This window comes from Mauremys reevesii, linkage group 1 (assembly GCF_016161935.1).
Source record: "Mauremys reevesii isolate NIE-2019 linkage group 1, ASM1616193v1, whole genome shotgun sequence".
Taxonomy (NCBI): domain Eukaryota; kingdom Metazoa; phylum Chordata; order Testudines; family Geoemydidae; genus Mauremys; species Mauremys reevesii.
In genome coordinates this window covers 55,770,140-55,784,221 of record NC_052623.1, presented here as the reverse complement: position 1 = coordinate 55,784,221, position 14,082 = coordinate 55,770,140, and the positions used below count along the sequence as shown (strand labels likewise).

The 14,082-nt window shown below is 37.7% G+C and overlaps 1 protein-coding gene and 1 long non-coding RNA gene across 6 annotated transcripts in view; one reads left to right on the top strand and one right to left on the bottom strand.

Moving 5' to 3' along the window:
* DCLK1 (doublecortin like kinase 1) overlaps positions 1-14,082 on the top strand; it is a 347,909-nt gene that overhangs the window by 291,140 nt on the left and 42,687 nt on the right. For 4 of the 5 annotated variants that reach the window (XM_039547139.1, XM_039547101.1, XM_039547119.1 and 1 more), the window contains 4 exons: positions 848-932; positions 3,714-3,822; positions 7,798-7,855; positions 8,609-8,728. In XM_039547139.1, the coding sequence (XP_039403073.1) occupies positions 848-932; positions 3,714-3,822; positions 7,798-7,855; positions 8,609-8,728 (372 nt within the window). The remainder of the gene's footprint in view (positions 1-847; positions 933-3,713; positions 3,823-7,797; positions 7,856-8,608; positions 8,729-14,082) is intronic. The other variant, XM_039547110.1, reaches the window with a different exon arrangement.
* Positions 786-7,791, bottom strand: LOC120409327. The gene is made up of 3 exons (XR_005601257.1): positions 7,626-7,791; positions 6,516-6,563; positions 786-923 (listed from the first exon to the last, which is right to left on the bottom strand). It is a non-coding gene; the product is annotated as an uncharacterized LOC120409327 (long non-coding RNA).

The following is a 14,082-nucleotide window of genomic DNA, read 5'->3' as shown; positions in this document are numbered from 1 at the left end:
AAACACAAGATAGTATTATCATATGATTTTCATAATTAAAGATCGCTTTCCAACTCAAGTTAGCCCATGAAAATATAAAGTCCTGCCCGTTCATGAGTTTAAAGTGCTGCTTTTACATTTGTAGATTTTTTTCAGTTTGCGACAAGAAGGAAACTTCAGGATGGGAGAATCCTGAAGACACATTCTAAGCTCTAGATTTGCAGATGGTGTCTCTCTGGCTGGGACATCATTTAATCATTAGTAAGAGAGATGCAGCACAGAATAAGAGGTCTCTGGAAAATAAGCATATATGTGGTAATGTTTTGTTTTTTCTCCCTATATGACAAAAATATGCTTGCCTGTTCTAGGACCTTTCTGAGGAGGCTTTCGCCAAATGGATATTTGCAGAAAAGAGCGAACCTGGTTCTAACAAAATAGATATCAGTCATAATTGGCATTTTGGTGTTGATATTAGCTGGGTTAAAATGTCAAGACAACTAAGTACTGGAAACTTCCCCCCAACAGAGAATACCCCAATTTGGTGACTTCTCACATTTCAGCCACAAAAATGTGCACTGGACGTAGAACCTTTCTAAACTTGTTTTTCAGTGGAAGGTGCATAGAAGCTAAACTGTACAAAATGAAGTAGGGAAATCTCCAGTACCAAGGGCGGGGGGGGAATAATTAGATGAGCAGAAAAATAAAACTTTTGATAAACATCCTGTAGCCTCTTTTCAAGGACTGAATGGATGTTTTCCATGGGAAATACTAAATTCCCCTTTGGGACCTCTGTCCAGTAATGATGGGTGGAGATACAGGTGCATTTTAACAATCATTTCTGTCTTCATTTGTCTTTCTCCATTTCCAGAGCTCCCAACACAGTGGCTCCTCTACCTCATTAGCATCCACCAAAGTTTGCAGCTCCATGGATGAAAATGATGGACCTGGAGAAGGTAAAAGAGACTGTTTTGATGGTCGAAGGTTGTTGACATTTCAGAACAATGATAGCTCAGCAGCTATGTAGGAAACGAGTTGTTATTTATACTGAAGAGAGTGAAGAGTTGCAGGGATGACTGACTCTACCTTTAGAGGGTTACCAGGTTTACTGAACTGGTTGAATCATGGATTCTATGCTAGCATGATGTTTGCCCTGCATCCAGAATACCATTATTCAAGCATTTCAGTTCCACTATCTTCTATGGTACTGATCCCACAGATTCCAGAACAGCTCTCAGAAGCAGTGGATTATGGAAGGTTTTGAAAGGCCATAGGTACAATATGGGACAATAATAGCAGAACTAGTTGAAAAATTTCCTCGTTGGTGCTAAATGGGTTCAAACAGAAATGGTTTAGACCAACCCAGTTCTGAAATGTGAAAGTTTTGTCTACTCCACCCAGATTTTAAAATGCTTGTGCACTATTTGCAGCACTTTTGTGTGAAGAAAGTCAAAGTGGATAATCCTGGTGGTCTCTTCTGGGCCTAAAATCTATGAAATACTGGCCCTTTTGAAGTCTGGGAATTTTGCCATTGACTTCAATAAGATCAGGATTTCACCCAAAGTGTGTCAGAAGCATCGGGGATTAAACTGGCTGTATTGTAGAGAAGGCCTAACTGCCACTTTAATGGTCTATCTGTTTAAAAAAAAATCTGGTTTTATAAAATTTTTAGATGGTGGGATGAGGATGATGGTGTTTTATTATTACTGTTATCTGACATACTCATTTTACTTACAAGCGCTCCCACTTGAGTACTTTACAGGCTGTGTTTTTCAAAGTTTTATTGTGATGTATATCTTCAGAAAAAATTAAAGAAGAGCACCCTCTAAAAGCTGAAAAATAAAAGGAACCCAAGGTGATAAAATGGTGAAGAGTTAGAAGGAAAGGTAATAAATGCAAGGGCAACTAAAATAGAGTAACTTCTAGACTAGTTCTTATTTTAAGGTTTTTTTAAAGGATGAGAGGATGGAACGAGAGAGATGTAATTTTGACAAAAGTTCCAAACTCTTGGGACTAGCACAGCAAAGGTCTAGTAACCTACCCATTTGAGAGGAGATGGTCAGAACCTTTAATCTGCAGTTATCCATATGAAACTGAACTCCCCTGACACGTGAAAATTCTGCAAGGCCATCATTCCTGCTGGGGATGTCACATATTTCCTTCCTTTCATTTCATATATAACAGCAATATGTTTAACATTTCACAGCCTATAAGGAGACCAGTTCCTTGTTTCAAAAAGTTTAGAATCTAGCATAGACAAAACAGTTCGGACACAGATCGGTATGTTGTATGCTGACATGAGTTCAAGGTGGCATGGGATGAGGTTTTTGATATGATGTAAATTAATTTGACATTTGATTAGAAAATGAAAGCAACAATTAGAGGACAGTTGTATTTAAAATAATAACTCATGTTTGATATCCTTTTAATCTATAAAATTACTTTGGACAGACAGTATCTCAAATACCCTGTCCAGCCTTTCTGTGATTAAAAAGCATAGAATATGGGCAGGATCTTTACCAAAATGACTATAGTATGCCTGAAATAAATTAATCTGAATAGCGCCGTACACTGGAGTGTTCCATGCATACGTAATTACATTTTTAGGAAGCATGAGGAATCACACTGGGCTTTAGCAGAAAAATGAAACCCCAGTGAGATGAATATCCTCGCTGCATGCCAATGATTAAGATATGTGACTCAGGGTAGCCTGTACTCTGATGCTTATCATTCAAACACACACACACACACACACACATACACACACACACACACACATATGCTGGTGCCATTTGTAGTTTAAGGCGAAAAACACAAAAGTCACAGCATTTCAATCTTAACACCACATTGGAAAATGTGGTGTTTTTTTTTTTTTTTTTTTGCCAAATAGTCTCTCACACTTAGTATTCTGTTGTGTGAAATGTAATTAATATTTACTGCTTTAAAGAGTGTAAATTTAAGAGTCACTGGTTTAAAAGGTTTTTTAGATATTAATATATATATATATTTATGTGGTCCAAACGTGTTTGGTTTAGATTGAAGTCCATAATCCCAGCTTTTGGAAGCATTAGTAGGCATTGGTAAACTGCTATTTCAAATGTATTTCAAGAATAAAGGTGCATTAATAGGCACTAAAGTAACAGAAACTACAAACCTTTTCAGTGTGTAGACACCGTGTGTAACATAATTTTACCTAAACATCTGGTGCCCAGGTTGCATGTGAAGGTGATATAATTGAGAACATTTGTTTAAAAACTAAATATTTAATATTTTGAGGGGAAAATAGCACTTAACACATGAGGAATTTTATGGATGTCTCATTTTACAGGATGTAATAAAATAAGGGCTTGAGTGTTAGATTTTTGGTACGTATATTTAATCATACTATGTCAAGCAGTTCTAACCCTTATCAAAGGGCTCAACTACACTTGTGCAGACCACAAAGGCCCTTTCATATTTAAAAAATACAATTTCAGTTTTACACTGTGAATATGTTGCAATAGGGACTGTAAGTTGTGTAAACCTTGAATGTCTGAGTCTACAGCCCATAGGTTTTATTTTTCATCATTTGATCTGTGTGAAACCTATTGAGTATATACAATGTCAGCAGCATGGTTTTGCTATACACTAAATGAGATATTGATTCTGAATGGTTTCCATTGGACCTAAAGCGCATGTTATGTGCAACATCTGCATTTCCTTCTCTACCAATAAAAATGCACTAATGATTTTTTCAGAAGTGTTGGAAGAAGGCTTCCAGGTTCCAGCATCAATAGCAGAAAGATATAAAGTTGGAAGGACTATAGGAGATGGAAATTTTGCTATTGTAAAGGAGTGTATAGAAAGGTGAGAAGGATTATTTGCTTATTACTGTAAAAGCAATCATTAACATAATACTTTTCCTAGATCATATCTTTATTTGCAGAGTGTGGGACTTGTGGAATAAGGTAATATCTCAGTGCCAGATGTAAAAAATGGAAAAACTTGTCTAATAACCTGTGCTGTGAAAAAAGGAGCAGTTCCAAGGGACAATCTATAACTTTCATGCTTTGGGTTTTTTTAATATAATTCCCCTCCCCCCCATATGCTCAGCACAATTCCACCAGGTCTCAGTTCCTAGTGTTCTAAAATAAGATATTTGACACTATTTTCTTGCAATTTACTCTTCCAGCTTTCCTTTTTGAATGGTTTGAACAGACCTGAGAAGGATTCAAAGCTCCAGCATATGTGTGCATCATCTTTTTTTCTGAGAGCATTCTGTGCAAATACAGGAAAAATTGGAATGTAAAATTTGTGTGGGGGGCACTGTAAGGCACTCAAAACTAACTGTAGATGTCACTATGCCATGAAGTAGTGCTGACTATCAGCATCACTTCCAGGTTATTCTTAATAAAACATGTGCCTCTGTGCTCTTCCTACTTGCTTTTTACTACAATATGGTGTCAGAGGCGGCTGGACCCAACTCCAGAGGACAAAGGGAAAGGAATAAAGGATGAGAGACTGACTGAAACTCATGTGCAACAAGAGGGATGGGTTTGAGTTCCTCACTCCTAAGCCCTGAAGTAGGCTCTGCTGCCACAGCCCCACTAAGAGGTGTGTGTGAGAGAGAGAGAGAGGCATTGCTGAGAACCAAGAGAGTGTGGTGTAAAAGAAACAGAGGGAGGAGGAGATGTCCACAACAGAAATACAGAAATTATTATGAAATTTCTGATGATGGCAATGCAGAGAATGGCAAAAAAAAAAAAAAAGAGCCAAAGAAAGAGATGTCCACAATAAACAACAGAGCTGCCAGTATCTGATCATGGGAGTTCTGGGAATGAGGTTCCACATCCACTGCCACTATATCCTAATGAGGAGCAGTTTACAGAATATTCCGCAGTGGTTTCAGAAGCAAATTTAACATTTCGGCAAGTAAGAACTTTGAAGCCAGCCACAAAGACTAGATCAAGAATAGGCTGGATGCAAACTAGTCTCTCCCTGGAAAGAAATTTGTCCCAGCCTGGGATTCAGATTGAATTGTCTCCGTATACCAAACTAACAGCTATTGTGGAAGTCTGAAAGAATAAGCTTTCTCTGTACAGACTCAGGGTTCACATGGTACATGGCCAAGATTATTATGACACCTTTACAGGCCTTTGAGAGAGGTTATGATGTTGATGCAAAAGATCTTTCAGATCAAACTCCAGAGTTGAAAGTGGCTGAGCTAGAAAATGTAGAAACCCAAGGAAAAAGAGAAAAGCAAAATTAAAGAGGGCAGAAAGAAAGGGGGAGAAGAAAACAGTCTAAGGCTAGAGTGCGAAAGAAGAAAAGGGCAAATCTAAAATGAAAGAAATAGTAGATTAGAGAAACTAGCGGATTATGCAGCAGAATAATACTGTGAGAGTCAGAGAGTCCTCCCTGCCTGCAGTTAAAAATGTATACTCAAGCAATTTTGGGCTTTTCAGGTGTTTCTGAAGTTGAGAGGAAATGTGTTACAAGGAAATGGCAGAACTAACTGTTGGTCTCACTACACACAGAAATAGCGCTACCACTTCCCAGTTATCTTTAGTAATATGTGGCACTGTCTGTATGGAATACTCTAGAAGTGACTATCTAGGGAATATGGGATTTTGTGGTCTGGTTATGCAGATCATCCCAAAAGAGTGCACACCTTCCTGCATATGTTGTTTGTGTTAAAGAGAAACTATTTGAGGAATGTTTTTGAGAGTTAAACCACAAATGTAGTTAAATTACAAATGTCCTTATATCCCTCCACCTGTAAAGCTGGCTTGGTTACCATGAGCATGAGTTCAGAGAAACAGAAACATTGAACTAATAAATGTAAAACACCTCCACAAAGACCTAAAATAGCATTTCCAGGCATAAAAAAGCATAGCTATAAAGTTATCTCAGGCCCTGCAGGGCCAGGAGTGAATGCTGGGCAACTTTAGGGAGCTGAGGAAATTTCCTCATCCCACTGGCATAAAACTCCTGTGTCTAGAACAGACTTGGACCTCAAAGTTATGACTTTTTGATCTATTAAAAAAACCTGTCCCTGTACTAAGACATAATCTTACCCTTCCTGGGCCTTGGCTATGGGAGTAAATCCCAGCTTGAGGCTCATGGGAACCATGTAGCATAAAGAAAGAAGAAAGCTGTTCTGACAGCTGATGGTCTGCCAACGTGTCTAGAGATGGTAACCAATTCCTCTGTCTCCAGTATTTATTACATGTCTCTAATTTATTGCATGCATATCTCCTCCACATACATGGGGTGGGTGCACAGGTGTGTGTGTGTGTGTGTGTGTGTATCCATAAAAAATCATGACCATGATCCTGCATTCCTTGCACACCCAAACGCCCATTGGATTTTGTGAAAGCTTAGTTTGTGGAAGGAATGCAGCCCCTTATTTGGTCTAGGAAAATTTAATTAACAAAAGGTCTAACAATATAGTCTGTGACTAGTACATAGTTGTAAACTTTTATATTGCAGTAATCTGAATTTTCTGCTTTGCACTGTAACTTTTTATTCATTTAAGCGGTAGGTATATCGTCGCTTACCATCTGATTGTCTCTTTCTGGTCTGGTCTGAATGTTTGTTTAATAGATCTGTAAGACACAAAGCAAATCAATGTTGCCAATAGTCTGTGGTTACACATCTTTTTAGAGGAAAGAATAAATAGGATATTAATTTACATGATGCTAGCTTTTATTTTATTTTTTAAAATGTATGATCCCCCCAAATCAAAGAGTAGCCAGAGTTGTAGTCTGCTTGTTACATATTTGCTGTATCAGGTATGCAATTTGTCTGGCAGACAAATTCATTTCTAACAAGCAGATTTGGGAAATATCTTAATTTCCATGCTAGTTAATATTTCCAGTGTTTTGGAGCACATATCGTCTTACACAGAGAACAAAAGCCATTAATATCCTTTTTTGTGACAGAAAGGAAGCTTTCCTGGGACAACTAAAGAGTCTGGTTCACTAGCTTTCAAGAAGAATATATTTTGCCGAGTTTTAGCCCCATGCACCTGAGTTTATGATGATCCCTCCCACTTAAAAGATAGACATTGACACTGTAACTATCTGTCCCTTCTCAGGTTTGGATATGTCTACTCAGAATAAATGCATCCACATGAAGGCCACCTCAGGGTGAAGAATGGCCAATTTCTCAGGGCTGTAGCTTGAAGCCCTCTAGTGGGGAAAACATAGATGTCAGGGTGCTTTGTTTCTTTTTTAAATTAAGGCTTTAACAGCAATGCTGTAGTTTTGAAGAGATGATCATTCAGAATAGCTTCTTTGGCAACTCTTAATTTGTATCCTAATTTATATCTTTCTCTGGGGCCCTGCTGGCTTTAGAATCTGAATATGATAACGTATTTGTCACATTTTTCTTTTTTATAAACAAAATTTACAAAATTTAGGGGTTGGGCTATAATCTGCTGAACATAAACTCCCAGTGCGATGCTTTGGCCAAAAAAGCTAATTCGATCCTGGGATGCATAAATGTGAATCTTGAGTAGGAGTAGAGAGGCTCCTTTACCTCTCAGGTATGTGTTCTTGGTACAATAATTCTCTTGGTCTATCGCTATCATCAGTACAAAGAAATGTTAACATTTGTATCCCCAAAGACATTATTGTTCCAGATTTTGTCCTGTTAAAATCACTGACCTTAAACTCTGCAGGACTACCATGTACTTATCACATCCTTTACAAAAATATTCAGATGATATCCTTTTTCATCTCAGCAGTTATGGGTACTATGCTTGAACGGCAAACACAAAATCCATTGGGAAATTTTCATTGCAATTAAATGTTAATTTTTTCTTTCAACTTTTCTCAGGTCAACTGGTCGAGAATATGCTCTGAAAATCATAAAAAAAAGTAAATGTAGAGGAAAAGTAAGTATGAGAGCTCAGATAAAGACTATAAATGTTTCCAACAAAACATTTTTCTGTGAGATTGACATCCTGTTTTGACAGCTAAGATCAGTTTGGGAAATTCTTGGTGTTCGAATTCTTCCTGGCCAATAGCAGAATTTTTGCCGTTGAGGGCATTTGCCTCTGGAATTTTCTGCCCTTGACAGGCCATCAGAGCACAAGTCTAGCAGCCTGCAGAATACAATGCAAGATGCATTTACTTCAGCATTTGGCTAACTGTGTGTGTGTTTGCTTTAACTACTGTCATTAAAACATGTAGCTGCCAGAGTGCTAAATGCTATAAAAACAGTAAAATAGAAGTAATAAATATATATATATATATAGTAAATATTATACTAACTTAATTGCTGCTGGTTTTTATAATTCTTTACCTAATGCTTTCTAGGAATATAGAACCATATTTATAACTGCTCAAAATATTTTTTGTATTAGAAAATTTTCTAAGACGCTTCAGTGACTGACTGACTTTTCTCTTCCCACATTTCATTTTCTGTGTTCTCTTCTCTGACCTTGACTCAGTCATCACAATGTTGCCAGACATTTTCTACCCACATTCTACATCTACATTTCTAAAAACAATGTTTGTGATTTTCATGGATTCTTCGGAAGATTTGAAAGTCCCAAGAGCCTCTGAACTCTCCCTCACGGGTGGGTGGAAAGGGTAGGGTTTTTTCCACCAATCTGTATTCATTTAAGATTTTTGTTCTGTGGCAGGAGCACATGATCCAGAATGAGGTATCTATTTTAAGAAGGGTCAAACATCCCAATATTGTTCTTCTGATTGAGGAGATGGACATGCCAACTGAGTTGTATCTTGTCATGGAGCTTGTAAAGGTGCGTATTTTGGAGGAGATCACCCGTATACGTGAACCCGATTCAAGATTGTATCTGTATCTTCAGGCATTTTACTCAAGCAACTTTAACCATAATACATGATAAAACTCACTGAAATGCCTGTTGTTTTTATCCTAAAGACTTACAATAACATATGACAAGAAATGAGTGTTTTATACACTTGCTGTTTGGGGACTCTTAAGCATGTTCATATTGTGGACCACATCCTAATAGTGTGTGTTTTGTGGACACCTCACCTTCCATTTGTGATCACCTGGACCACTTCTCCTCACATATGGCATCACATAACATTCCTGTGGTAACTGCAGCACTGTCTTACATGACAAACTGATATAAGAAAACAATTGAATTTTTAGCTCATTTTAACACAATTAACTGCTAGCTCTGCTCATTTCCAGCTCTATGTGACCTGATAGTTTTTTGTAGACCACACCAGCAAGTGCTCAGTGGACAGTATTTTGGGGGCCCATGTTCTCGTTCACATGTTTCAAAAAGAATTTGGCCCCAGATTACACCAACAGGCAAAACAAAAGCACCCAATCAGAGCATTTGTTTAAACATCATTATACTGTATTTTGATGAAACAAAGTAATGTGGCCTTACATTTAAAATACATTACCTGTGTCATCTGTATCCATTGAGGTTAGTGTCCCTTCATTAAATCTTCTCTTTTAGTTTAATTGAAATTGAGATTGAAAAAACCCATTGCTGTTTAAAGTGTGGTTCTATCCTGAAAAATAACTTGGTGAAAACAGCACTGTGTAGTTGGTTCTGAATTTATTGCCTTGTAGTGACTTCCCAATTGAATGTGTTCACTTTACAAGAGCAGATTTTTTTCCCCTAATTGCCAGAACTGCAAACTCAGCCTGGATTATACAAGTCAAGCCAGGTTCTTTCTGGCCCGTGTATCTTTCACAATAAGGGGTCTGCAATCAGAATTTAGTAACAGTTCTGTTAATGATACACATATCAGAATACAGTCCAGCTCGCTGCGAGTGAAAGGTAATTAAAATGTATTTGTCAGTAAAATCAGAGAATTCTGAAGAAATCCAGGGCACAGAGGTCTTGAGTAAGAAAATGCTATTTTCCATAGTGATTTTACAGAATAGGCCTGCACTTCAAGTTCACTTATAAAAACAATGGTTCTCCAATTATTTAATTCTGTAGAATACTTTGTAAGAGAGACTAACTCTCTCATTAACCACTTCCTTTCTCAATATCTCATTCCCCATCATTCCAGCAATACTCTTTGTTTTGGTGGCCTTGCGGACCATGATTTGAAGTCCACTGATTGAAAATTGGGTCCTAACCATTTAAAACGTAGATGTTTAATTTGTGCCAGCAGTACTTGTACACACACCTGTTGAATTTAAAAACTTCACCCTGGTGTGCAAATTGGCCTTTAAGCTCTTAAAAGTTCTACCCTATGAAAAGAATACCACTGCCTTCCAACCACACCAGAACTGGAAGACCATGCTCTCCTCTCATCTTCATGCATTAAGTAGGGCCCTGCTTCTCCTGCTTGCAAAGACTGGCCTGTGCATTATACCACAAACATGTAACAGATGAGAAGTTGAATTGCCTCTCAATGATTCATCCACAAACAGAAACAAGACCCTTCAACCACTGCCCAAGTTGTGCCCATCCACTCACCTAATCTCTGGAAGCATAGTAAACCCTGCCACCTCTTAGTTCCCCTCCTCTGCCATCTTTCTGGTTTTATAGCCATTCTTTGGTCCCCCATCAGGTGACTGGGCTTCTGGGGTCCAATGAGAGAGACCTAGGCAGCCGCATAGTAAAACAATCAGAGAAGTACTGTCTGATAGGTCTGCTTGAATTCCAAACTCTGGGCCATTTGAGGTCCAAGTGACTACCCACCTCCACTCAGTTTCCCATGACAGATCTTCCATCTTCACCCTTCCCTCCAGAAGATCTACTAGCCAGTGTGAGTTGTGCCCTGACTGCAGTGTCCAGGACCTTAGGGGTGAGCAATCACTTAAAAACAGTCAAGTTTTGCAGGAGCAACCTACTTAGCCACCCATGTTTGAAAATGTGACATGCAATAGGGTTTTTTTGTTTGGGTTTAAGTTATAATCCAGTTTTCACTCAGCTAAACAAGAGAAGAGGACACTGCAAGCATTCACAAAAGGGAATGTCTTAAAATAGGATTGTAAAGAGAAAAGCTATTCTAATGACTTCTACTACTTCTCCTACTCTCTTCCTCCTCAACATACCCACACAGGCTTGCATGCTCTTTCTCTCTCTTTTTTACTTAAGAAGTTCTGCAGATACCATGAAGTTTAATCTGTTGGTTTGCTTTTTCTTAGTAATGATAATATTCATGCTTTTAGGAGATTTTTCATAGACATAAATTAATCTGAATTTCTGTGAGCACATGAAATTAATGGGTTCTTTACCTTTATATGATGAGGGGGAATAAGGGAAGACTGGTCCCAATCAGATGTTAGTATTGTTTCTTTGAATATCTATTCTATTTGTTAATATTTAATTGAAAAAACCTTGTTATACTGTGCTCTGCAGGCACCAAGGAAAGTATTTCTGGAAAGATATTAATTGTTAATTCAACAATTGCTGACTGTTTCCCATGCACAGCACATGCTGTTGGAATTGATTAACCATCTGTTATTGACTGACTTTTGAAAACCTGAGTTTAAATCAAATTCACACACAGGAAAGAAAAGGCTTGTTGTAGAGCACAGTTGCAGTTAATATCACCCTGCATTAATTGACAGTAATATGTTTGACAAAAGTGGCTGCTGTAAATACTGCCTTCATTTCATTTCATGGTAGGCATATCGTTCCCTGCTTTTTTTAAAGTGCTCTAAGTGTAAGAAAAAGCACTTCATAAATACAAATATAAACGTATTGCAAGCAGTGCTTGTAAAATGACTGCAGGACCTGGTCGCTGGCACTTTGCCTTTCTACACAACAAAACAAAATTATTATTCAACCCGAACAGGGGTGTAGTCAACTTAACGAGCAAGATTTACTATTGAGTTTCCTTTACTGCTCAGGGATATGATTTCACTTTCACAGCCGAAAAGAGATTATATCATTTACATAACAAGGTAATAAATAATTGGTTACTGTACTTACAAACTTACTGCTTTATGTGCAGGTGATAAAAACTGCATTCTGATGTTGCTAGTCTGACTTAATTCCAGAAAAATCGGAGAATCAAGAGATAAGGGTTGAAATTGCATCCTTATGTGTCGTCGTCCCTGTGCCCAATATGCCTAAGTAATAGATGGGTTGGCCTGATGTATGAATAAGAAAGGCAGAGCTTGGCAAGTTATAAAACACTAGTGCTTCAGAGACAACTTAGAAAAAATATTTGTCAACCATATTAATGCTTTAAGTGCCTTCCAGTACCTCTTTCTCCTCTTTTAACTTCAGAAAAACTTATCAATATAGTAAAACTCAGTGTAGTCTAATTATACACTTTTTTTTAACTGGAGGACAAGGTAGACTGCCTGACTGCCAACAAAATTATTCTGCTTTATTAGCTGTCTCTCTATTAATGTACTCTGTTTGCTTCCTTTTTCTTTTCCTTTCTTGAGTTTAGGTTTCCCTCTATTCTTTTCTTTCTTTTTCTTCTCTTTAACTTTAGGGTTGGTATTTCCCTTTTTCTTTTTGGCTTTAGTCTCATCTTTCTTTTTCTTCCCTTACATCTGAGGCTTGACCTTTTTTCCCCCTCTTTGGGCCAGATCCTTGACTGATGTAATTGATGTTGCATCTGAGGTTTAGGAACATAGGAATATAAAAACATAGGGATTGCCATGCTGGATCAGACCAGAGGTCCAGTATTCTGTGTCTGACCATTGCTAGCTCCAGATGCTTCACAAAAAGGTATAAGAACCCCACAATAAGTAGATGTGAGATAATTTTCCCTCTACACTAAGTCTCATCCTGATCTCTAATAGTTAGAGATTTGCTTAAGTCATGACACTTGAGGTTTAATATCTCTTCTAAAATGTTTAAGAAACCAATCCTTTCCCTTCATCTTCTCTTTTGAGCTTAATCTTGGCCCCTTTCTCCTCCATCTTCGACTTTATTCTGTTTGAATTTTTTCCCCTGGTTTTCCAAATTCTCTAGCTCACGATTCCTCTGAGTGGTTGATTCAAAGAGTCATGATCAGTGTCATCAGCTAGTGTAGAAGAAGGTCTGTATAGTCCAGTTTTGTCAATGACTGTCTTCAAACATTCTAGTGAGGTGGACTTTTAAAACCCAAAGTGGGAATAAATCTGTGCTGGACAACTCTAATTTGCATTCTGGAATGAGCTAACTTTGCTTTCATTTACCACAAGTCCTCTTATCTTTGCAGCTTGCAGATTCCTTAATTGTGCTGCTGAATCCTCTGCTGAGCTATTATAATTTTCAGCAAGATGCTTTTTACTGGACTGGTGGCAAAGGTGCTGAAACTTTGTCTTCATCTTGCCCACAATCAGACACTAGCTGTATAGTGATGTTCATTGTCAATCTCACCTCTTTCTCTTGTTCTTTTCTTTTGTGCAACACCTACCCCTACTTTGGAGGTCTTCACAGTGCTGGACAGTGTACCCTTCTCAGATTTTTTGCAGTCTTCACCTTCGTATGTCAGGATCATTTTCAAGAAATGAGGGGACATCCTATACCCACCTGTCTCCAAGTTCTTTTTTCAGAATTGCTCAAGTTTTCTGCTTTTGTTTCTTTGTGAGCTTTTTGTTGAACCTCATTTTATTACAGTTTGCATCCTTCTGTTTCCCTGTCTTGCTCTGTGGTAGTTACTCAGATTTCCTAATAAAATATGTGTCACATAGATTTTTCAGTGTTTCATATACCATTCTTTTTATCTTGACCTAAGTCCAATATGTCCTATGCCTCTTCCCCCATATTGTATATAAAAGAGATGTACTTGGTATTTATTGGCATAATTGACAAGTCCTTATGCAACATGAAACTGCTCAACACAGTTTATGCATTTTGGCTACACTGATTATAATCAGTGAAATTAATGCTTTCTATAGGAATTATACTAGTGTCAAAACACAATAGTACAAGAATGTTGAGTTGGATGACAACAACCTTCAGATTGGCTAAACAATCATGAGGGGTTTTATTTTTTTATTTTCAAATATTTTGGTTCTCTTTTTATTTTTCTTCTACTTTTTGAGCCTCTAGCAGACATATTTTCTAGATTTTCTCTGTAGCCACAAAGGTCAGAAACTGACTTTTTTATTTTTTATTTTCCCCAATGAGAACTGAGATTTGCATGATTCAGGCCCTGGGGCTTAAGGAAAAATACCTAATAAAATGAAACAAAGGATAAAATC